This window comes from Sciurus carolinensis, chromosome 1 (genome assembly GCF_902686445.1).
Source record: "Sciurus carolinensis chromosome 1, mSciCar1.2, whole genome shotgun sequence".
Classification (NCBI taxonomy): domain Eukaryota; kingdom Metazoa; phylum Chordata; class Mammalia; order Rodentia; family Sciuridae; genus Sciurus; species Sciurus carolinensis.
Genome location: NC_062213.1, coordinates 42,991,578 through 43,014,467, shown reverse-complemented (window position 1 = coordinate 43,014,467; position 22,890 = coordinate 42,991,578). Strand labels below are relative to the sequence as shown.

Genomic DNA, 22,890 nt, shown 5'->3' with positions numbered 1-22,890 from the left:
AGAAAAGTTTTGGGAAGACCGGAGTTTTAAGTATGCACTTAAAGGAACGGGCTATGCCAAGCATGTGGGGTATGTGCGTGGTAGCTTTAATTCCCTCGTTTCAGGAAGTAGGAGCCTTAGAGACGGGCAGCAGTCGAGCTAGACCAGCAAACAACTGCACTGAAGCCTCTGGCGTCTAAATCCAAAGCCTTTCTCTCGCATTCTTCAGTTCCCTGGGGAAGCGTGTAGAGGGCTGGTAGCCGAGCCGGGGTTTCCTTCCATTCTGATCTCCGTGAGAATTTCGTACACAGCTGGAGAGGCAAGCCAGGAAAGTCCGGTAAGTTGCCCCACGAACCCAAACGTCTACCCCGCACGCCTCGCCGCAATAAAGCCGAGGAACCCACCTAACCTCCTGTTGTGGCCGAGGGCTGACTGGGTGGGCGTGGCCTCCACAGATAGGCCCGCCCCTCAAGCGCGTCGCGCGGTCGGGAGGGGCGGGGCAAGGGAACCGGGAAGAAAGGGCGGGGAGCGAGCGGGTTGGGTGTGCTCGTGCCCGCGCGTTCGCCCTTGGCGTGTGGGCGGGGGCGCGCCGTGCCCGCGCAGGGGAGAGGCCGGCCCGGGCGGCGGTAGTTGGGTTCGACTGGTGGGGCGGGGGAGTCACCTGCAAGCCGCCGCGCCGGCCGGCTGCCCGCCGCGTCCGGATCGCGCCGGCTGCGCGGGCCCGCAGGCCGCACACACCCAGAGAGGTCGGGCTGCGGAACGGGCAGAGTCCGCGCCCGGCGTCTGCGACGAGGAGTCGGACCTTCGCGCTGCCGCCGCTGTCCGCGCCCGGCCGGGTAGGTGCAGCTGGGGTTGGTGGTCCTCGAGCTTCTGGCGGACTGTGAGTGGAGAAGCGAAACTTTCCGGGTGCTCCTCCGCGGTCCCAGGGCCGTCCGCGGCGCCGGGAGGTGTCGTCGTCGCGGGCGGCGACGGCGGCCGACGCCATGTTGGGGTCTGAGAAACGGGGCTCTCCCGGGCCGCTCCCCTCGCGCTGGGGCCGGCCCTCGGGCTGGACGCCGCCGCCGTCCCACCGCGCCCGCAGCGCTGTGGCGAGCCGCGCCCGCCCGCAGGACGCCGCCGCCGCTGGGGGCCGCCGGGAGGGTCCGGTCGGCGGGTCTGCGCGGTTGGGGCCGGAGGACGCGGCTTCGGAGGGGCCCCGAGCTCCGGCGAGAAGTTGGGGGGCCCCGGGACTAGGGTCCCAGACGTGGCCAGTGGCGTCTCGGGGCCCCAGCATCTTTCTGCCCAAAAGTTTTCAGGGTCTGGGCATCACGGTGCACGTTGTAACTTGAACAGCATATTTTATAGGACTTTGGGGTGAAAAATGGCACACAGGATTTGCTGTGATAGAAGTGATGGCTTCTACACTCTTTATTTGGAGTTTTTTAAAGCTTTGTGGTCTTTGGCCGAATTTTTCTTTCTTTTTAAAAATGTTCTTGAAGACCGAGAGCTCGCTCCTCATGTTGCTTGACCAGCCTTCTGTGCTCCTAGAACATTACAGCAATAACTTGTGTGGGTGCGCAATGGAAATGAGGACTGTTAAGGTTAACCTGAGTCCTTCTCGTAATTTATGCACGCAAAAAGTACCTTAGATTGATAAATGCCCTCTTTATAGTTTTATTGCTTTGCTGAGGAAACTCATTAAAGAAAGATTTAGACACAGTAAAGGCATGTGTTGTTCTTTTAAGAATAAGTGATCTTGACGTTTTGGAGTTTTCCCCTCCCATTGGTTCTTTGAAGGTGCATTCCTTCCTATTTTGAGCATTTACCTCTTTCTCAACCCTAGTAGCTCCTGGGGTCCTCAGGTTAATTCAGTATTAACAAAGGCTTCTATTTTTAATCTCTTCGGGTCATGACAGCATTGAGAGGTGAATGGTATTAAGTTACTTTTTTGGAAAGCACATGTAATCGCCTCAAAAAAAGAACTGGTGTACTGATGAAGGCATCAAAAGTAAAAATTCAGCATGAATTATTCCAGCAAATGAATATAAATTATTTTTTAAATATAAAGACAGCTTTAAAATTCTGCAAAATGAACTGAAAAGGCTCTTAACCACAAGTGCTATAAACCCTGAACCATGTCTTGGAGAATTTCTCTTTTTACTCCTTGATAGGTAAAAATGTACCTTCTGCTTTGATTTTCTCCCATTGTTAATGCCATTGTACATATTTATTTTTGTGGACCAAGTGTCATTTAGAAATGAGTTGACAACTAATTTCTCATATCTAGAAGCTAAGCTGATTTTTAACTAAAGTCTTCATTTTCCTATAGAGTAATTATAGGATATATATATCTCATTCCTGTCTGTTCACCTTGTTTGCTCTTTTGTTATCACTGCTCTTTCTGATTTGAATTTAGTTCTTAAGTATAAATACTAATTTCCTAGAGAACTGATTTAAAAGAACTCTTGTACTGAAGTTTTTCCTCTTAAAAATACTTAAACCTATATTCTTTGAAGACTTTTTACCCTGTTCTCCCACCTGCTTTCTGTCCCCAGGAAATCAGTTCACTTCTCCCATAGTATCCATCAGTATTGCATGGATCTGTAATGGCTCCTCCTTGACAGCAGGCATCACTTTGGGTTTGATTTTCAGCAAGCTGAGAATATGGCAGATGCTCAGGAAAGGTTTGAATAGATAAGTCCACGTTTGTTTTTTGTAAATATACTTCATGAGTTTCTTATTAAATTGTAATTTCCATGGTTATAGTTGTTAAATCTCTGTGGTATTTTCCTTAGTACATGCCATGGACAACATTAAATTCACAGGTTGAGAGCGATCTCTCTCTCTCTCTCTGGTGAGAATTTATCTTGGTAACTCAGTGAATTATGGCCTGGGGTATAGAACTTGAATGTTCATGAAATTTCCAAGAAGATAATGGACTAGAATGTAATCACTGATGAATGAAGAGAAGCCATGGATCAACAAAGATTATAATCTTCATAATTTTAAAGTGGGATTGACTTTACACTTGAAGAAAATGTGGTTAATGCCTCAAAAATTTGAAGGTCATGTTTGTACATTTAGACTGTTTAATATAGCAATTTTTTTTCAGAAATGTCTTTGAATTTTATATTAAAATCCCCTTTTTGGGCTGCGATCGTGGCTTAGTGGTAGGATGCTTGCCTGGCATGTGTGAGGCACTGGGTTCAATCCTCAGCACCACATAAAAATAAATAAAATAAAGGTATCGTGTCCATCTACAATCAAAATAAATAAATAATTAAATAAAATCCCCTTCTTAATGGAAAACAAAAAATTGCTTTTCTATTGATAAGTTTATCTTTGAGAACCAGCTTTGTACATTTACTGCCTGCTACTTGCATGCTGGCTTTACTGAATAAAAAAATACTTAATAAAGATACACTTTTATGGTGCTAATGTAAGTTTCAGAATATCTCTAGATTAAGGTTTTCTGTAATTCTGTAATGACTGTAGAATTTGGGGTTAATTTCCTGCCTCCACCCAACATAACTTTCTCCCCAGCAAATCTGTAAACCACAAACTAGTGTGTACAATTTGAGGAGGTCCTAGGAAAGAGAATAGAAGGCATTCAAACAATTGGTATGAGGGTAATAGAAAGTAAATTTCATATAGGGTAAACAGGAAAAATCAAACTGAGTGCTTGCTACTGTTCCTTGCTAGCTTGTGACTCTTGAACAGATCACACTTCTCTAAGCTTCAGTGGAGTCATTTATGAAATGGACATAGAAATATTTGCCTCACAGGGTTGTTGTGAAGATTCAGTGAGAATTTGTGGAAGTGACTGGCACATGATATTATTATTTTAACAAATAAACAGAGTAGCAGTGAATCTCAGAATTTGAAATTTAAAAGGTTAGCAGTCTTTAGAAATACCTAGTTCAATTATCAACCTTGACTATGCAATAGAATCACCAAGACCATCTTAAAAATCCTTATGCCTGAATTTCACCCTAGAATGAATAGGATTATAGGTTTGGGGACAGGTTTAGGTAGTTTTATGCCCTGCGTGCTCCCCCCCCCCCTTTAGAACACTTTTGATTTTAATATACAGTCAGGATTGAGAACCTTTAAGTGAAATATAAAGGTTAAGTATCAACCAAGTTTCCTATTAGGCTAGAACGGATGTATTTGCAACTGAGAAAAAAATGAAGTACATAGAAGTTAAGTAAACAGTTTCATTATTTCTGGCCAGATAGGCAGTGTATTTGGAACTAGGTTCACTAACCCCAGTGATCTTCACCTCCCCTTATATGAGCAATTCACACATATGACCCTGTTAGTTCACCTTATCATTATTTGGCACTACTCTACCTGAAGTTGTAACCCTGTGGCCAGATGGTGTTGCAAAGGCCAGCTTTCTGTTTCTCTTTTTTCATCATACCTGGTGAAGCAGCTCATGAGCCATTAGTCTTCCTTCTTTCCAACCTTGAACTCTTCAGTTCAGATTTGAACTTCGATCTTTGCTGAATATAACTGGTCAATTCTTTTTTTTTTTTTTTCAACTCTTGAGTAGACAACCTTGCTTCCCTCTATGGTGATGAAGATTTTATAGGACTGTGGTTGTAGCTCAGTGGTAGAATGCTTGCCTAGCATGCTCAAGGTCCTGGGTTCCTTCTCTAGTACTCCCCCCACAAAATTATGATGTGGATTTTCTGTTTTCTTCTTTGAATCATCATTTTCATCTTTTTTTTTTTCCTTGCCAATTTTGGAAGTGAAACTGCCTTTATGCTAATACATTTTGTATTCATATTTTTATTAATTGTATAAGTATCTGTATTTTACTTTTTATACTTATATTTTTCTACATATTTTGTTCTTAGATTTAAAAGGTTTTTTGTATGCAGTATCAAAATATTGTCACTCCAGTGCTTAAGAGACAGTATTAAGTTTTCAGTGTGTATCTTTCTAATATTCTGGAAAACAAAGAGGTTTATACTTTATGTTTAAAAAGCTTTATTGAATAAAATACCTTATTTACTAATTTTACACATTAAGTATTAATCTATATTCTTTCAAAATCTGCCTGAAAATCCATGGATATACCATGGTTTTTTAAATTAGTTTTCTCTTGTTGCATATTTAGGTTGTTTTTGGCTTTTTAGTTTTATAGACAGAGCTACAGTGAATTTTATACAAATAGCTTTGTACACTGATCTAATTATTTTTTGTGTGTATTCTTGGCTGTCGATTATATGTTTTCGAAAGCATTTATATTGCCAAGGTGGCAATTAGAAAAGTTGTTTCAGTGTATTCTGTCCAGAATATGTATGCCCATTTTCTCCACATCTTAGAAAGGTGAGTAATGTATCATTTTAATTTTTATGTCTTTGATTTATGAAGGAGCCAGCATTTTCCAATCTACTGGTCATTGTATTTGTTTTTTTGAAATTGCCATTTGTGTCATTTTTCTCCTGTTTTTTTTCTTTTTCATATGGATTTATAGGAGTCCTTTGTGTGTTAAGAATGTTGACCCTTTGCCATATTTTGCAAATAGTTTTTTTTTAACTTTTAATACATTTTTCTCCCAATGTTGAAATTTAAAGTTTTTATGTAGTAAAGGTTTTCCTTTATGATTGTTGACTTTTTCCTACTATGTTTATTCCTCTATGACTAGAAAATTAGGTTTCATTTTTCACTGTTAGCCAGAGGGAAAACTTTTTATATACAACACCCTCTTTTCCTCCTCCCTTAATTTTATTTCTCCAGGATAAACTTATAAGAATAAAAATTCCAAGATCACTGGTCAGGTTTTCTAAACTATTACCATACTTTGCCTTTAGTCCTTAATCTTTCCACATGTTCCATTGCTTATTGTAATCTTGTGTCAGGTTATTTAGTTAGTCTCTGAGAGTTGTGAAACATGTGAATGCACATTGAAAAGTTGCTTTGTGTTCTCTTATCTTCCATTCTAGCTTTCCTTAGCACTCTTGCTTTATAATCTAGGTGGTACCCCAAATTTTAGTTCTCTGCCCCTTCTTTCACACATAAGCCGGCATCTCTACATGGATGACTACCAAAACTCTCTCTGTTTTGGAATTCCCTCTTGTCCTAGCATCTCTGTCTGACAGATGGTTGTCTAGTGTGTACCCTGAAGGACTTCAAGATAAATATGTCCCGAACTGATTTCTTCTCCCTCCTGAAACAAGGCTAGCATCTGCCCAGTGGCTTACACTTAAGCTTTTCAAATCATCTACACTTACTTGCTGTCCCTTAGCAATCTCTCTTCCATTCTCTCCTTTTTGTTTCTGCTGCCAATTATTGTGGTTCAGGCTTTTATTACCTTTTGTTCTCTCATGGGAGGCTATCATAATATTCTTCTGATTGGTTTCTTTACTGTCTAACTTATTCATATTCTTTCTAACCCATTCTGTGAACTACTTTTGTGCATTGATTAGTATTTTCCTATTAAAAACCTTTGTCTTCCATTGCCTGTGTATTAAAATCTAAACTCTTCAATTTGAAGTTTTCTTTCTTTTGCAGTTTGTCACCTTCCTGTCTTATCAACCTGTTCTGCCACTGTAACTTCTCGCCTTGCATCCTCCAGCCTGGACTCAGATGTTTCCACTTTTGAGAATCATCTACCCCTAATCCCTGCTAAATTGTTTGACTACTTTGCTGTGAGACCCAATTTGAATTTATAGTGCTTTGATTTTGTCCTAGATGTTCCACCTGGTCAAAATTATATCACAGCTCAACTCCAAATCAAATCCTTTGGCCTTGGGACCTTCATTGTTCTTTTTAATTCAATTTAATTTTCTGTTAAATGGTCTTGGTTTGTTTTTCCTCTGCTGTTTTATACTTTGAGTCTACAGATTTGAGGTATTTGTAGTCCTCAATTTTTATTACATTACAGGGTTACCAAATGCCTTTTTTTTCCCTTGTCAGTTACTTCCATCATTCTCTTTCCATAGAAACACACCTGAATTATATATACTTGTTTATATAAACTTGAGAATATAGCTATCTTTCCACAGAGATTTTACTTATGAGGTTTTTTTTCCTCTTTTAATTCTGTTTTGCACAGAGCAAGTGGTCAGTACATGTTTGGCTATTTGGAATTCATTAAAAATTTTTAATGGTTTTATTAATGGTTTGCTTCCATACTACTTAGACTGAATTCTGGAGATTGATTTTAACTTTACTCCTCCATATTCAATTAGTTATTGTAATCCTGGATCTGACCTTTCTATTTCTGTTGTAAGCTTTAGACTCTTTATCAGCTTTCCTCTCTACTTTTTTTTTTCCCCCATGCTGGGGATTCAGGTACATCCCCAGCCCCTTTTAATTATTTTTGGAACAGGGTCTCATTAAATTGTCCAGACTGGCCTTGAACTTGGAATCCTCCTTTCTCAGCCTCCCAGGTTGCTGGAATTTTGGGCCAGTGCCACCATATCTGGCCTTCCTCTACTTTTATAATAACTTTACACCTGGAGCTTGCTTTTAATCTCTCCATTCTGTTTGCCTTTCATTGTTTTCAGCTACCTTAAGAAAATCCAGATCAAATCAGGCCACTGCTTCCTAAAGTTTAAGAAAGAAGTCTCAGGAATCAAAAAGGTATCTTGTCTTTCTTTTTCTCTTTTCATGCTAAGTGACTCCCTATATCCTCTGCTGCAGCTGTACCTTGTGACTTTAAAATTTTTTTTTTTTTTTTTTTTTTGTAGTGCTGGAAATTGAATCCAGGGCTTTAGGCATACTAAACAAATGCTCTACCACTGAGCCACATCCCCAACTTGTAACTTTTTCTTTTTTTTAAACACATTTTTTATTTCCAGAGCTTTATGCTTTTACTTAAGACATAGAAAGGTGAGTAAATTCCTTTTTTTTTTTTTTAATTTTGAAATTTCATTTTATCTTTCATATGTGGCAAACGCCACTCTATGACATGCACTTATTCTTGTTTTTGCTTCCTTACTACTCTGTTGATAGTCTTTATAGTATTTTATCTTATTGTGCTCTGTATCTTTGTGGTTTATATCTTTTCCCACATTTTTATTGGCACATTATGATTGTACATAATGGTGGAATTTGTTGTTACATAGTTATACGTGCACATAGTTTAACAATATAATTTGGACGACATCATTCCCCAGTATTTCCCTCACTTTCCCTCTTTTATTCCCTCCTCTAGTCCCTTTCTTCTGCTCTATTGATCTCCCTTTGATTTTCATGAGTCACCCCCGCTTCTTTTCTTATTCTTCTTTAGCTTCCATATATGAGAGAAAACATATGATGGTGGTATACATCTTAATTCCCAGTGTCTGGTTTATTCTTTTTCTGTTAGGCATAAAATCTCAAATGTCATGAGCACATCACAACTGTTTTGAATAATAACTGTCACCAGGAGTATCCTGGGGAGGTTCCCCCAAAAGGGAGGTGTACCTCAGCTTGGGGTCCTTGGTTTCATTGCAGAAAAGAATTTAAGGATGGGTCAAAGTGAATCACAGATGGAATTGAGAGAAAGAAAAGGAAGAGTTTGGGCTTTGGAGAGGAACATGCTGGCTATATCTTGCTAGTCATATTCATATGTGTAAGATCAATAGTATAGGGATGATCTAAGAGGGTGTTTTTGGTTCTCCATTGTGTTGATAACTGGACATGTTGACCATTAACCAGGATGGGGGTTATTTTTTTCTTTTCTTTTTAGTTGTAGATGGACACAATACTTTTATTTTATTTATTTATTTTTATGTGGTGCTGAGGATCAAACCCAGTGCCTCACATATGCCAGGCAAGCACTCTACCACTGAGCCACAACCTCAAGCCCTTTTTTTTTTTTTTTTTTTTTTTGATGTACTTTGCTTCATGGATTTACTTAGTACAACATTTTTGTACAGGTGGATAAGGTCTGATAATTGATTTAATGGTGCTGTTTGTGATCTTTAAATCTGGATATTTAATCCATGGAAAGTGGATTTTAAATCTGTACTTTTTAAGTCATGGCCAGTCTTGTCCCATATGCCTCCTTTGTACCTATCCTTATGTCCTCTGTCCTACCTCAGTACTACAGAAAATTTGTTAGGGACATGATGGGATAACCAGTTCCACAGTAGTGTTTTAGTTGATCTTTACCAGCTTCATTTTTCAAATGTATACTGTGCCATCTTTGCAGCTGTTAGCACTGTTCAACTGCCCCACACAAATACTTTTTGAAATGATGCAGTTTTTTTGTCTGAATTTCGATGATGAAAATATGCACATATCATCATTTTTTATTTACTAACTAAACAGCTGTGCTTTTTGGAGAGAGAAGTCATTTAGATATATTATCATGAGATTAAGATTTTTTTAAAAAATGGGATCTGTCTACCCTCAATACTTAATAGCATTCATAATTAGATATTATAGTTAAGTAGGTGATGATATTTGCTGTTAAATTTAAAATCTGTAAATCTTGTGAAGCAGTTGATGTGTAGGATATAGTTCCTGTTTTTTTGTGAAAATTAACAGATGTGGAAAATGAAGTTTCGTTTTCAGCAAACTCCAGATTGAGAAGCTGTCAATTCTACCTGCTGGTTATATTCAGTGCTTAGTGTACATTGACTGTATGGAAGCATTTTTGTTGGTACCGTTGAAAATTCAAAGTTGTAGGAAATAATATTCTTTTCTCTGGAGTTTCCACATCTGTTTGGAATAAACAGGTATTCGGATTTTATGAAACATCATAAAATGCAAGTGCCATAAAGTGGTAGAGAAAAAACAGTGTGAGGATTTGAAGATGAAATAGTATCTGGCTGTGAGACTGTTAAACTAAGGTACATCTTGAAGGACTGGTGAGATTTCAGTAAGTAGAGAAGAGCAAGAGATGGAAGACATGGTGAGCTTAGAAATAGGGATGGTCTACTGCTTAGAAGTAGGGAATATCCCAGAACGTATTCTGGCAATAATAGCCTGGTTTGATTGTAGCAAAGAAAATGTATAGAAAGAAGTAAAACTGGAAAGATAGACCGTAATTGGCCAGGACTTGACTGTGAAATGCTTTGAAACACCAAGTTAAGGATTTGGGGCTTAATTTTCCTGGCCTGGGTATCTGATTTTTGAATAATTACCTGATTATAGTGATAAAAAATATTAATATTGTCTTATGTGAAATGACTTAAAAATATTAAAGCCTTATAGAACTCATTCAGAATTTGAGGTTCATGTTCTTTTCTTCTGTCCTTTTGTCTCTAAACACCTTTTTTTAAAACTCTCCAATGTGGGTGCTCTGTTTTTTAAAATTAATTTTCTAAATCCTCGACCATGACTTAGTTGTTCTTACACTTTCTCTGTCAAACCTAACCTGCTTGAAACTGCCTTTACTGAGCCCTAAATTAGTCATAGCTTTACTTTTCGCTTCCTGTTAGTATTTGAAGAATCACTTTGAACTTATTTTATACTTACATAAAAATCTTAAGTTTAAAGTTTTTTCCATCTAAATTTGTTAATGTGTTTTCCCAAATACAGAATAAAGGTCTTTGTAAGTGAAGTATTTCTGAAGGTAGCAAGGTATAATGAAAAGATCATGAATTAATAAAAAAAAAAAGCTGATATATTGGCGAACACCTGTAATTCCAGGTACTAAGGTAACTGAGGCAAGATGATTGTGAGTTTGGAGTTAGTCTGGGCAACTTAGCGACACACTATTTCAAAAAAAAAAAAAGAGAGAGACTGAGGATGTAGCTCAGTGGTAAACCATCCCAGGGTTCATTCCTCAGTACTGGAGAAAGGAAAAGAAAGAAAAGAAAAGAAAAAAATAGCTGTGAAACCATAGAAAAATTGCTCAATTAGTTTAAGACTAATTTACTTTTTTTGTAAATTTCTGTTAACAAAATTCAGATTATTAAATGAAAGATAAAATGTGGATGTGCCTAGAATATATTGTGGTGCAGAATAAATGTTAGTTTTTTTTTTTCCTTTCTTGGCTTGACTTTAAAATAAGTCAGCTTTTCAGTTATAGGCATATTTGGCACCCAGAAGAGATTTTTAAACATAATTATAGCTTCTTTGTGATTCAGAATTTTTATTTCATTTCTTTTCAGTTAAGCTTTAATAAGTTTCTAAGCATGAAAAATAAAAGTTTGTTCCTTTTTTTTCCTTAACTGAAAAATGAACTTACTTCCTTTATTACTACTGATTTTTGCAGTGCATCTGTGTTATTGGTTTGCCACAGTAGCAGAAATACCAGAGGAAAGAGACAGAAAACTGTCTCTCTTTGTTGATGAACTAAGTAAGATTTTACTGAAATTCCAAATTTAATTCCCTAGATTTTCAAATATTTCTTCTTTGCTTTATCATATTTTATATTAGACTTTTACCTAGAATTCCCTGATTATTGTGCTGTTAGATTATAGAAATATTAAAAGTAAAAACTATCTTAGAGTTCCTTAAAAATGGTAGGAATTCCAAATATTCGTTGGTTTCATTTAGATGCATTGAGAGAGAGTAGTTTGCTCTAATATTATATTGTTGCCCAGGGAGAGTCCTTCTGGTGGTTTGTTGCTTTTTTTTTGTGTGTGTGTGTGTGTGGGCGTGAGGGAGGTGGTTGCTTTGGGTCCAGCCCAGCTATACTCCAGACCTTGTTATACTATAGCATTTTTTTTTAATTCTTTTTTTTTTGCACATGACATAGAATGTATTTTGCATATTATACATACGTGGAGTACAGCTTCCCTTTATTCTGGTTATACATGATGTGGAATTACATTGGTCATGTATTCATATATGAACATAGGAAAGTAATGTCCGATTCATTCTACTAACTTTCCTATTCCCAATACCCCTCCCTTCCCTTCATTCCCCTTTGTCTAATCCAGAGAACTTCTATTTTTCCATACCCCCCACCCCACCCCTTATTTTGAGTTAGCATCTGCATATCAGAGAGAACATTCTGCCTTTGGTTTTTTGGGATTGGCTTATTTTGCTTAGCAGGATATTCTCCAGTTCCATCTATTAACTGATAAATTGCCATAATTTCAGTTTTCTTTATGAATGAGTAATATTCCATTGTGTGTATATATCACATTTTCTTTATCCATTCATCTGTTGAAGTTCACCTGGGTTGGTTCCATAATTTAGCTATTGTGAATTAATGTGCTATAAACATTGGTGTGGCTGTGTCACTGTAGTATGCTGATTTTAAGTCCTTTGGATACATACCAAGGAGTGGGACAACTGGGTCAAATTGTGGTTCCAGTCCTACTTTTCTGAGGAATATCCATACTGCTTTCCATAGTAGTTACACCAATTTGCAGTCCCACCAGCAGTGTATGAGTGAACTTTTTCCCCCCATCCTTGTACTCTTGATAATTGCCATTCTGCCTGGAGAGAGATGAAATCTCAGTGTTGTTTTAATTTGCATTTCTTACTGATAGAGATGTTGGAACATTTTTTCATATATTTGTTGATCAGTAGTATTTCTTCTGTGAAATGCCTGTTCAGTTTCTTTGCCCGTTTATCGATTGGGTTATTTGTTTTTTTGGTGTTATGTTTTTTGAGTTCTTTATATATCCTGGAGATTAATGCTCTATCTGAGGTGCAGGTGGCAAAGATTTTCTTCCATTCTGTAGGTTCTCTCTTCACGTTCTTGATTGTTTCCTTTGCTGAGAAGCTTTTTAGTTTGATTCCATAATTTTTTGGTTCTTGATTTTACTTCTTTTGCTTTAGGAGTCTTAAAGGAAGTCAGTTCCTAAGCTAACATGATGTAGGTTTGGGTCTACTTTTTTTTCTATTAGGCGCAGAGTCTCTGGTCCAGTGCGCCAGTCCTTGATCTACTTTGAGTTGTTTTTTTGCAGGGTGAGAGATAGGGGTTTAATTTCATTTTGCTACATATGGATTTCCAGTTTCCCCAGCATCATCTGTTGAAGAAGCTATCTTTTCTCCATTATATATGTTTTTGGTGCCTTTGTCTAGTATGATATAACTGTATTTATGTGGGTCTGTCTCTGTGTCTTCTGTATTTTAGGGGAGGAAATGTATATTTAGGGGCTCATGGTTTCAGAGGTCTTATTAGTTCACAGAAGGCAGGCTCCATTCCTTGGAGCTCAAGGTGAGGCTGAACATCGTGGCGGAAGAGTGTGGCAAAGGAAGCAGCTCACATGATGATCAGGAAGCAGAGAGAGGGAGTGAGTTCTCCAGTTGCCAGATACAAATATATACCCCAGAGCCACTCCCCCAATTCCCAGTTCCCACCTCCTCTAGCCACACCCTACCACTTCAGTTACCACTCAGTTAATCCCTTATTGGGATTAATTTATTGATTGGGTTAAGTACGACTCTTATAACCTAATCATTTATCCTCTGAACCTTCCAGCATTGTCTTACAGGTGAACTGTTGGGTGACACCTCACATCCAAACCATAACCATAACATGTACCTTTGGTCTACATGTCTGTTTTGATGCCAATACCAGGCCGTTTTTGTTTCTGTAGTTCTGTAGTATAGTTTGATGTCTGGTATTCTGATGCCCTGCCTCACTTTTCTTGCTAAGGATTGCTTTGGCTCTTCTGGGTCTCTTATTTTTCCAAACCAGCATTAGTTTTTATCTTTTAATTTTACTTTCCTGTTGGTCTTTTCCATTTAAGTTTTCTGTTCAGTCTTAATTTAACAGTAACACACATTTTAAAGTTTTGATTGATGGCAGTAAAGACATAGTCAAAAGTTTGATTAAAAGTTAATTTGTAGGCAAGTAAGGCTTGTAGTAAATCAGAAATATGGCTGGTTTACTATCAGAGACTCATTATTTTAAAGACAGAAAAGACTACAGAGATTATTTAAGATTGCTTGCTGTTGCTTCTGCGGCTGCTTTTTGACAAAGAACAGTTAAGTAATTTGTGTGAGATCACCTCTCTGGTATCTGAGCTAAGATGAGAGTGCAGGTTTTTTGGTTCATAGTTCATTGGTTTTTTCACTATACAGTTGAAATCTGAAGCTCACTAATATCAGATACCATGGATAGGTATAAGAATTAAATTAGATCTGAGTTTTTGTTTTAAACTCACCTGTAAGGATGAGATAAGAAGCGTTGATTTTCAGTAGGGAGAACTGGGACATAGTGGTCTGTGACAGTTGGGTTTCTTCTCAATTGTAAATTGGATTCTTTGTCTGTTTTAAAAAAGAGCTTTTGTCTCTTCTGGTATTACGGTTTTAACAGGTAGTAGGCACCCCACCAAAGAATATATTACTTTAGAAGCAAGATGTTACCAAAAGACCAGGATGGACAATTTAAATGTAATTCTTGTCTGCATTTGTGAAGGCGATAGCTTGAGACCTTTGCTTGCTTATTTTAAATTGATGTATAAAAAGCTGACTTTATAAAAGTATGCTTTTGCTCTAGTTCTTACGTTTTAACTATGAATTAAGACTGCCAGACACTATTTGTTGGAAAAGAAGAAATCAAAGTAAAAAATTAAGTCAAGAATATCATTTGGAAAACTTTATAATAGAGTAACTGAACATGAAAAGAAACAAATATAGTTGAACTGTCAACAGTATTAACTAATTAGAAAACAATGTAAAAATGAGATTAGATTCAGAGTGGCAACAAAAGTATAAAATACCTGACAATCTACTTACAAGGAAATGTAACCATGGAAGGAGAGAGAGAAAGAGAGAGGAAGAGAAAGAAAAGAAAGAAAGCAATATAACCACTTGTGAGGAGAAAATTAAAATTACTGAGCCAGAAAAGATTTGAACCTTGGGAAGAAACATTGCCCTGACTAGGAACACTCAAAACTGTACAGATATACAGTCATCATGCTACTTGGTAAAGTGATGTTATCTTCCAGAGTGGAAATTTTGTTAAAGGTAGCAAGACTCTTATAAACATTTCTCACCCAGTAATTTTATTTCTTGGAATTTGTCCTAAAGAAGTCATTGGGGCATTTTCTTCCTGGCTCTTCCTATATTCTCTGCTATTCCATCTCAAGAAAAGTAGACAGTAATCAAATTGGGCCACATTTTACTGTTCTTTTCTGCTTTGTCTTTCTATGTCCCTTTATGAGTAAAATGTGCAAAGGGTGCTTGAGGTGTAGCTTAATAGAAGGCTTGCCTAGCATGTATAAGGCCTTTGGTTCCATTCCCAGCATCACCCCCCAAAAAAACAAAAACAAAAAAAACCTTCCAAGGCAAGAACCCGAAGGACTCAGTGATTGGCCACGTCCGGTAATCTTATCTCCTAGTTCTTTCACAGAAGTCTGAAAATTCTTACTGCTTGGAACACCTCAGTGTGATGGTGGTAATTTTGGATCTGAGCTCTGGAGGAAGAGAGAGGCCCTGTTTAAAGGGTAGTGTCCTGATGTAGTTCACCAGAGACTTGCTTTGGGGTAATGTAGCAGCAACCTAGATGAGTGTGGTATATTGATTTCCCGTTTAATAACTTCCTATGCTCCTCATTCCTCTCTCAGCTGCCCCTTTCTACCCTCTTCCCCTCTTCCTCCTTCTCTCCCTTTCTTTCTCTCATGTTTGTGTAGATGGCAGAATTTTAGTATTCTAGAGTTTTCTAGTTCATTGACTTTTATGTCAGACACATACAGAAAATATTTTAAGACCAAGAAGGACAGTGGAAGGGGCCACATAAAACCAAAGCCTTAGATTCTTCATGCTCATTGTTTTTCAAATATAGGTCACAGCATATTACTGAAATTAATCAAGTGGGCTGCCACTGTTAAAATAAATGAAGATAATAAAATGCATGATTCATTGTTGAAAGAATTATATGAGTGTATGTTGGTAATCTTACAGTGTGAAATGTATTAGTTCACAAACTTTGAAAGCTATTTGCTTTAGCCAAATACTAATTAATAATGCCCCTAACTTCTCAAGTTGCATCCTCCTTAAACAAGGGAAAAGATTTATGAACAAAGATTCAGGCTTGTGCATTTCAACATTTGAGCACTTAAACATTATCAGGAGACTGACCAGGTAAACGATGCCATACATTTCAAGTGATGTGCTCAAGTTAGTATTCTCTTATCTTGGTTTTCTGTTTTCAGGGTTTGTAGTGTAAATGCAGAGATTAATTACAGCTTTTCAGACTTCTTGTAGAGTTGGTGCAGCTTTTAGGAATAGTGAGTATACCTTAATATACTAGTAACAGCAAAGAAAAATGAGATTTGACCCCTGTTCTGTTGTGACAGGCTTGGCCAAATTACTTAATCCCTTTATGGCTGTTTACTCATCCAGAAAATGGAGCTAATAGTGTGTATGTTATAAGGTTGATACGAGTAAGAAATATGGTAATGAATGCAAATTGCTGAGCACATGGCTTGAACTCTCCGTGAGGAGATTTAATTCTAGGCTGAGTTTGCCTTACATTATTGAATCTCTGTGCCTTAGTTTCTCTTTCAGCTCACATTTTAGCCAATATCATTAGATGCTTCTTTGGAGAATAATAAAACCTTCTTTAGATATTTTACAAGAGTTTGAGACAAAATCAGATTATAATAAGTTTGAAAAGCATGATATAAATTTATGGTAATATTAATTCCAGTAGTAGGAATAATAGGAAACCTGTTGGAATTGTACAGGAACTGATTAATAACTGTATGTGCTAATGGGTAGAATTCAGATAAGGATAAGTGGATACTTTAGTTGTTTAAAAACACTATCCTCTTTCCTGCCCTAAGGCCTTTACATTATTCTTTTTGTTCATTAATTTCTACCCTGTCCCCAGGCCTTATGTCTGTCTATCTTACCAGCTAAAAGGATACCACTTTAGAAAGGTCTTTCCTGACCATCTAGTCTGAGTGACTCCCAGTTGATCTGTTTAAAATCAATTTTTAAAAAATCATGACAGTAGTTATTACTTGGTTCTGGATTTTGTTTTGTTTACCCTCTCCAATTAGAATGTAAGCCTTGAAGAGCAGGGTCATTGCCTGTATTGTTTATTATTGTTTTTCATATACCTAGATCAAATGCCTGAAAAGTATTTGTTGAATATAAATGTGAAAGGCTTGCTTGTAGACTCACTGCCCAGAAATAAATTACTGTTGTTGATGGTATGCTATATAGTTTTCTAATTTTATTTTCTTTGTGTGCTTACGTATTTATGAGTATTTCTGGTTGTGCTATGTATCATATTAAGTCTAAAGATGACCTTTTAAATTGTATTTTATGTCTCTGAAATTGGGATGTCTTATAATCAAGCATGTGCTATGGTTTATTTGACAGCATTTTAAAAATCAGTGGCACATAAAATGAAGATGTCTTAAAATCTGTAGTGTCTTAGATTTGATGAACTATATACCATATTTGGGGGAAAAATGAGATTCCTTTTTTAAAAAACTTTTTTGTAGGTGGACACATTTATTATAATGTGTTGCTGAGGATCAAACCCAGTGTCCAACACATGCTAGGTGAGCACTCTTCTGCAGAGCCACAATCCCAGCTCCAAACCAGTTCCTCTTGATGAACATTTGGACATTTTTTTTTTCCTGTTAAAATAAGACTGCATATCATGCCCTTGCATATATCTTCATGTGCTTGAAATTTCTTTTGATTTGATACCTAGATTATTGGGTATACATATTTTATGTAGTTTATAAATATTACATCTTATGGAATTAAAAAAATTTAATCTGATAAGTGAAAAATATCCTAGTGTTTTAATGTTATTTCTTTAATTATGAATGAGGTTGACTATCTTTTCATATTTATTAGCTGGTTTTATTTCCTCTTTTGTGATATACTTTTGTATAGGATGGTACACTTGTGTTTGGCTAACAGATTCACCCTAAGAAAGAATTCTTCAAAGTTTAGAGCTATGCATTATTATATTAATTCTTGGGAACATCTTTCTGGCCTGCCAGAGTCTACCCTTGTGGAGGATAAGAGGGCTTTTTAGGAACCCAAACTGGAAGAGAGAGAGAACTCAGAAATAACCAGAATTAGAGTACCCTTTATAATGGAGGCCAGGAAGAGTCATAGTATCATCAGTTTGTGTGCTGAAGACCATGCTGTGTTAGTCTTTAAACTTTAAATATTTCTCATATCAAATCTTGTTTTCCTTTAATATGATTTGGTTGTAGTGTAATAGTATTAGGTTAGTAGGTTTGAAATAGGACTCTGCTCCAAGACTTGAGTGAAGTCACTATTGGATCCAGATATTGAATCTATGGATCATTTAATAATATGGTTCTTTTGCACATTGTTTAACAGTGTTCTTGTTAACATTTTTTAGTACCTTTGTTATGGCAGACCATGTCAGTTTCAAAGATGGATATCAGATGATCTTCGCCTTTTTAGGTTCCTTTGCACTCTATGGAGGAGACAGATTTCAGTTTTGGTAAAAGTGAAGCTAGAAGATATGTAGAATATGGTGAGCACAGAGGAAGGTTTTTTGGTCTAGTCTGGGAATTTAGGGAATTGGTCTAATATGAGAATTTAAGGAAGGCTTCTTGGAGGAGGGATGATAATCTAAACTGAGACTTGAAGGATGAGTGAAAGTTAGCTGGAATAAGTAGTAAAGGGAAACAACAGTGAAGCGGAGTACATACAACAGGAGTTTCTTTGACTATAAAGTTTGTGAGGTGAGGAGTGATGGTTAGGTGGGGAGATTAAGCAAGGTTCAGGTAATGAAGGCCTTGAATACCACATTAAAGATCTTTATTTTAAAGGTTAAAGGAAATCATTTTGAGCAACTTCAGGGTCAAATTAGCATTTTAGAGATCACTTCCTAAAGATTGGTTTAGAGGGTAGGTTAGAAAACAAGGAGACATGTTGGGAAACTGTCTGGTAATCCATGTGAGAGATGGCCTTAGCTCATAGTAATAGCTTACTGGGAAAATGGTTGTCATTTTTCTTAGTTTATATAATATTTGGTCCTCTGTTCAGAATCCCATCAAGAATAACTTTAATGATACTGTGCTTATTATTTTGCAGAGATAATTTATAGTAATTGTTAATTGTCCAGTTCTTCATTCCCTTGTGTTTGTAAGAAGTTTATGCTTTTATAAATACTTACTTAACTAATACAGTTCTATGTGGACATGTTTTTAGTGTTTTTGATAATTATAAAAATTTAGAGGTGTTAACCCTTTTGGTATGCTTAAAGATTATCTTAGAGGGAAGGAATATTAGATTATTTTGCTTTTGTGAAAACCAGCGATTTGTTAGATCAAATTTAGGTTATATAACTTACTCATTTGTGGGAATTCATAATTTGTCTGCTAATTTACTTTTCTTTTTTTTTTTTTTAAAGGCGATTAGCAAAAGATGGTGGATCGCTTGGCAAACAGTGAAGCAAATACTAGACGTATAAGTATAGTGGAAAACTGTTTTGGAGCAGCTGGTCAACCCTTAACTATACCTGGACGAGTTCTTATTGGAGAAGGAGTCTTGACTAAATTGTGCAGAAAGAAGCCCAAAGCAAGGCAGTTTTTCTTGTTTAATGATATTCTTGTATATGGCAATATTGTCATCCAGAAGAAAAAATATAACAAACAACATATTATTCCCCTAGAAAATGTCACTATTGATTCCATCAAAGATGAGGGAGATTTAAGGAATGGATGGCTTATTAAGACACCAACTAAATCATTTGCAGTTTATGCTGCCACTGCCACTGAGAAATCAGAATGGATGAATCACATAAATAAATGTGTTACTGATTTACTCTCCAAAAGTGGGAAGACACCCAGTAATGAACATGCTGCTGTTTGGGTTCCTGACTCTGAGGCAACTGTATGTATGCGCTGTCAGAAAGCAAAATTTACACCTGTTAATCGTCGTCACCATTGCCGTAAATGTGGTTTTGTTGTTTGTGGGCCCTGCTCTGAAAAGAGATTTCTTCTCCCCAGCCAGTCCTCTAAGCCTGTGCGGATTTGTGACTTCTGCTATGACCTGCTTTCCACTGGGGACATGGCCACGTGCCAGCCTACTAGATCAGACTCTTACAGTCAGTCATTGAAGTCTCCATTAAATGATGTATCGGATGATGATGATGATGATGATAGCAGTGACTGAAGACACATTTTGAAATATTTAATTGGATATTACTATCTGAGAAATCAGCTTTGGGGGAAACACAAAATTCTGAGCTCTCCATTTTACTCTAGCCATGAATTTGCCTGAGAAACTTTTAACCTATGTGCCTCAATATATTCTATAGAAAATAGGTATCCCCTGCCTTCTCTCCTCCTCATGTTCTTCTACAGGGATGGACTGTTGTGAATATATCAGATAAAGTTTGGGTTTCTTATTCTTGTTTATTTCTAGATTATTTTCTTGGAATGTTGGGAAAAGATGTTTATTTAACAGATCATGTATTGTTGTTTTTACTTCTGTTGTATGAAAAACTAAAACTATAGAATGTTTGGAACAGGAGTATAGTTGATTAATAATGTGGTTAGTCTTTTTTAAAACCATCCTATCTAATGGTTAAGACACCAGTGACAAAAATACATGATTTGGAAATACTTTGCTTTGCTTTTTTGTATACCAAGTGGTGCCTTATGGTAGTAGCACTGTTACATGATATATGAGCCCCTACTTTCTCACTTTTTGGTTTAAAAAATACACTGGTGCTCTTTGGGGTGATAAAATGTGTGTTTATGAATGGTTGTTATTAGGAATACTTCTCATTTGACAACTACAAATAACTAAATTTAGAGTTATCTCCATTCTACATGAATAAATATTTTTTCCAAAAAATAGTTGTGGCTATTTTATGTTTTATAGGTACCAAATTATGATTGTCAGACATATATTTTAAATTAATACTAGGTTGCCATTCTTAGGAATTTGGTTTGAAATTTATAAATAACTTAGAAATGTTATATCACATTTGCTTCTACGTTAAGACATAGTTTTAGACTCAACTGTTTTGACATTATTTCTAAAATGCAAAACCCTTGAAAGTAAACAGTCTCTTAAAACAAAAAACAAAACAAAATCCCATGAGAGCACAGATCCATTTAGGCTTGAAGATTTGGAAGAAATAATATATATAAGAATGATCAAGGCAAACAACTCTTAAGTTTGACTAGACTTCATATGTATAAAAGTATTGTCTATTTCAGTATAAAACTCTTGAATTTACAAAGTGTTATATTTTATAAATTTTTGTAAAGCCCAACACAACTTCTATTTTTGTAAAACAATTGTATGTTTAATCTGTTTCTGAAATAATTTTGCAGTCTATGGAAATAGAGTAGCAGTTGATTTTTCTAAATTGTGAACTTTAGATTGCTTTTGGGAAGTGGTAGTTTTTCACTCTTTGCTTTTGAGGCAGCCATGAGGTTGAAAATATATTTATCATATAAAACTTGATGCATTTTGCACTACTTTCCATTTGTATGCTGCGAATAACTAGTCTTTTAAATATGGAAAATTGGCATCTAGAATTTTAAGTTCTAAATTTTAAAAAATCTTTTAAATCTGAATATCCTCCAAATGTTGTAAGGGGTTTGGTTCAATAACTTGTGATGGGAGAATTCTTTGGTATCTTACTGTTTGTTAAGGCACTAATTTTACTTTACTGTTAAATTTTGAAAACATCTGAGATATACAGGTTTCCCTGTAGGAAATGTGAAAGAAAAGCACAACAGAACAGGATTTTTTTTTTTTGAGGTTTTAATTTTTTTACTTTTTGGTTGTTTTTTAGTATCAGATGCATTTTTGTTTCTATGCAATATATCCATACAATCAATCAGCTATCTGAAAGGACCACAAAACCTGAGAGATGTTAATAGAGACTTGCTGGCAATAGGAACCTAGCAAATTCAGGAACCAAGGGGAAATGTTCTGAGATAATATTTGCATTGTAAACCTCTATTGACTGTTTTTACAATAAATATTTTGCAACTTCCTGTTTTTGTGTATTATGACTTGAAGATTTTTCTCCTTTGCTAAGTTAATAAAGATATTCATATTTGCCTCATTCTTTAACAGTTGTGAGTGCCTATTATGTGCTAAACACTTGTTTTAGATACCTAGGGGTAGAGCAGTGAACACATATTCTCTGCTTTTCATGAAGTTTGCATGCATGTAGAATCCAGGGTATGTTTTCTTCCAGAATTTTTTCATTAGTTTTTAAAGCTCTTAAAAAAAAAGTCCCCAATACCATATTACTCCCCTCCCAGTCTTTAAAAAGAAGGAAATCTCATCATTTGTAACAATATGAATGTTCCTGGAGGACATTCATGTTAGGTGAAATAAGTTGTGGTCTTACTTATAGGTAGCATGTTAAGTCGAACTCACAGAAGCAGAGAGTAGAATGGGAGTTATCAGAGGCTGGGAGGGGAGTAATATGGCATTGGAGACTTTGTTGGTCAAAAGATACAATAAGTTTCAGTGGATAGGAGGAATCAGTTCAAGAAATTATTATATAACATTGTATAATACATTAACGTATAGTAAATGTATTCTTGAAAATTGATGAGAAAATTTTGTTTTTAGCAAAAGCTTAAATATGAGAGATAATGCATATGTTAATTAACTTGATTTAATTATTCAATAATTCATACTTGTTTTAAAATATGTAGTATGTAATATATACAACTTTTGTCAATTAAAAAATAATGACTCAATAAATTATTCTGACTTAAACTATTTCAAAAATAGGGTAAAATTATGTTTAGGTTTTTTTATGTAGATCATGCTTTCTTGTAGGACTATCCTAATGAAGAAATCAAAATTCCAGAGCTACTTAAGGAAAACTTCTTGATCAATAAATATATAGTTTTTTTTTTTTTTTTTTTTTTTTTTTTTTTTTTGCAATGCCCCAGGGCCTCAAACATGCTAGGTAAGTGCTCTATCACTGAGTTATATCCAGCCCTTTTTTATTTTGAGACAGGATTTTAAGTTGCTGGAGCTGGCCTTGAGCTTACCATTCTCCTGCCTCAGCCTCCCAAGTAGTTGGGATTATCTGTGTGTACCACTGTGCCCAGAAAGTACAAAGACTCTTAATTGGAGTTT

The 22,890-nt window shown here is 36.4% G+C and overlaps 1 protein-coding gene across 2 annotated transcripts; it reads left to right on the top strand.

Annotated features, from left to right (window-relative positions):
- Positions 1-530: 530 nt before the first annotated feature.
- Positions 531-22,394, top strand: Plekhf2 (pleckstrin homology and FYVE domain containing 2). 2 transcript variants are annotated; one of them, XM_047526989.1, is made up of 3 exons: positions 531-815; positions 7,479-7,554; positions 19,175-22,394. In XM_047526989.1, the coding sequence occupies exon 3, from the start codon at positions 19,189-19,191 to the stop codon at positions 19,936-19,938; it is 750 nt and encodes a 249-aa protein (XP_047382945.1). In that variant the 5' UTR covers positions 531-815; positions 7,479-7,554; positions 19,175-19,188; the 3' UTR covers positions 19,939-22,394. The 2 variants fall into 2 exon arrangements, with proteins under 2 accessions (XP_047382945.1, XP_047382936.1); XM_047526980.1 differs by lacking the exon at positions 7,479-7,554 and having other exon boundaries at positions 533-815.
- Positions 22,395-22,890: the final 496 nt, after the last annotated feature.

Excerpts from the sequence above, each read along its gene's own strand:
- Plekhf2 (XM_047526989.1), top strand. The coding sequence starts at position 19,189 with ATGGTGGATCGCTTGGCAAACAGTGAAGCAAATACTAGACGTATAAGT.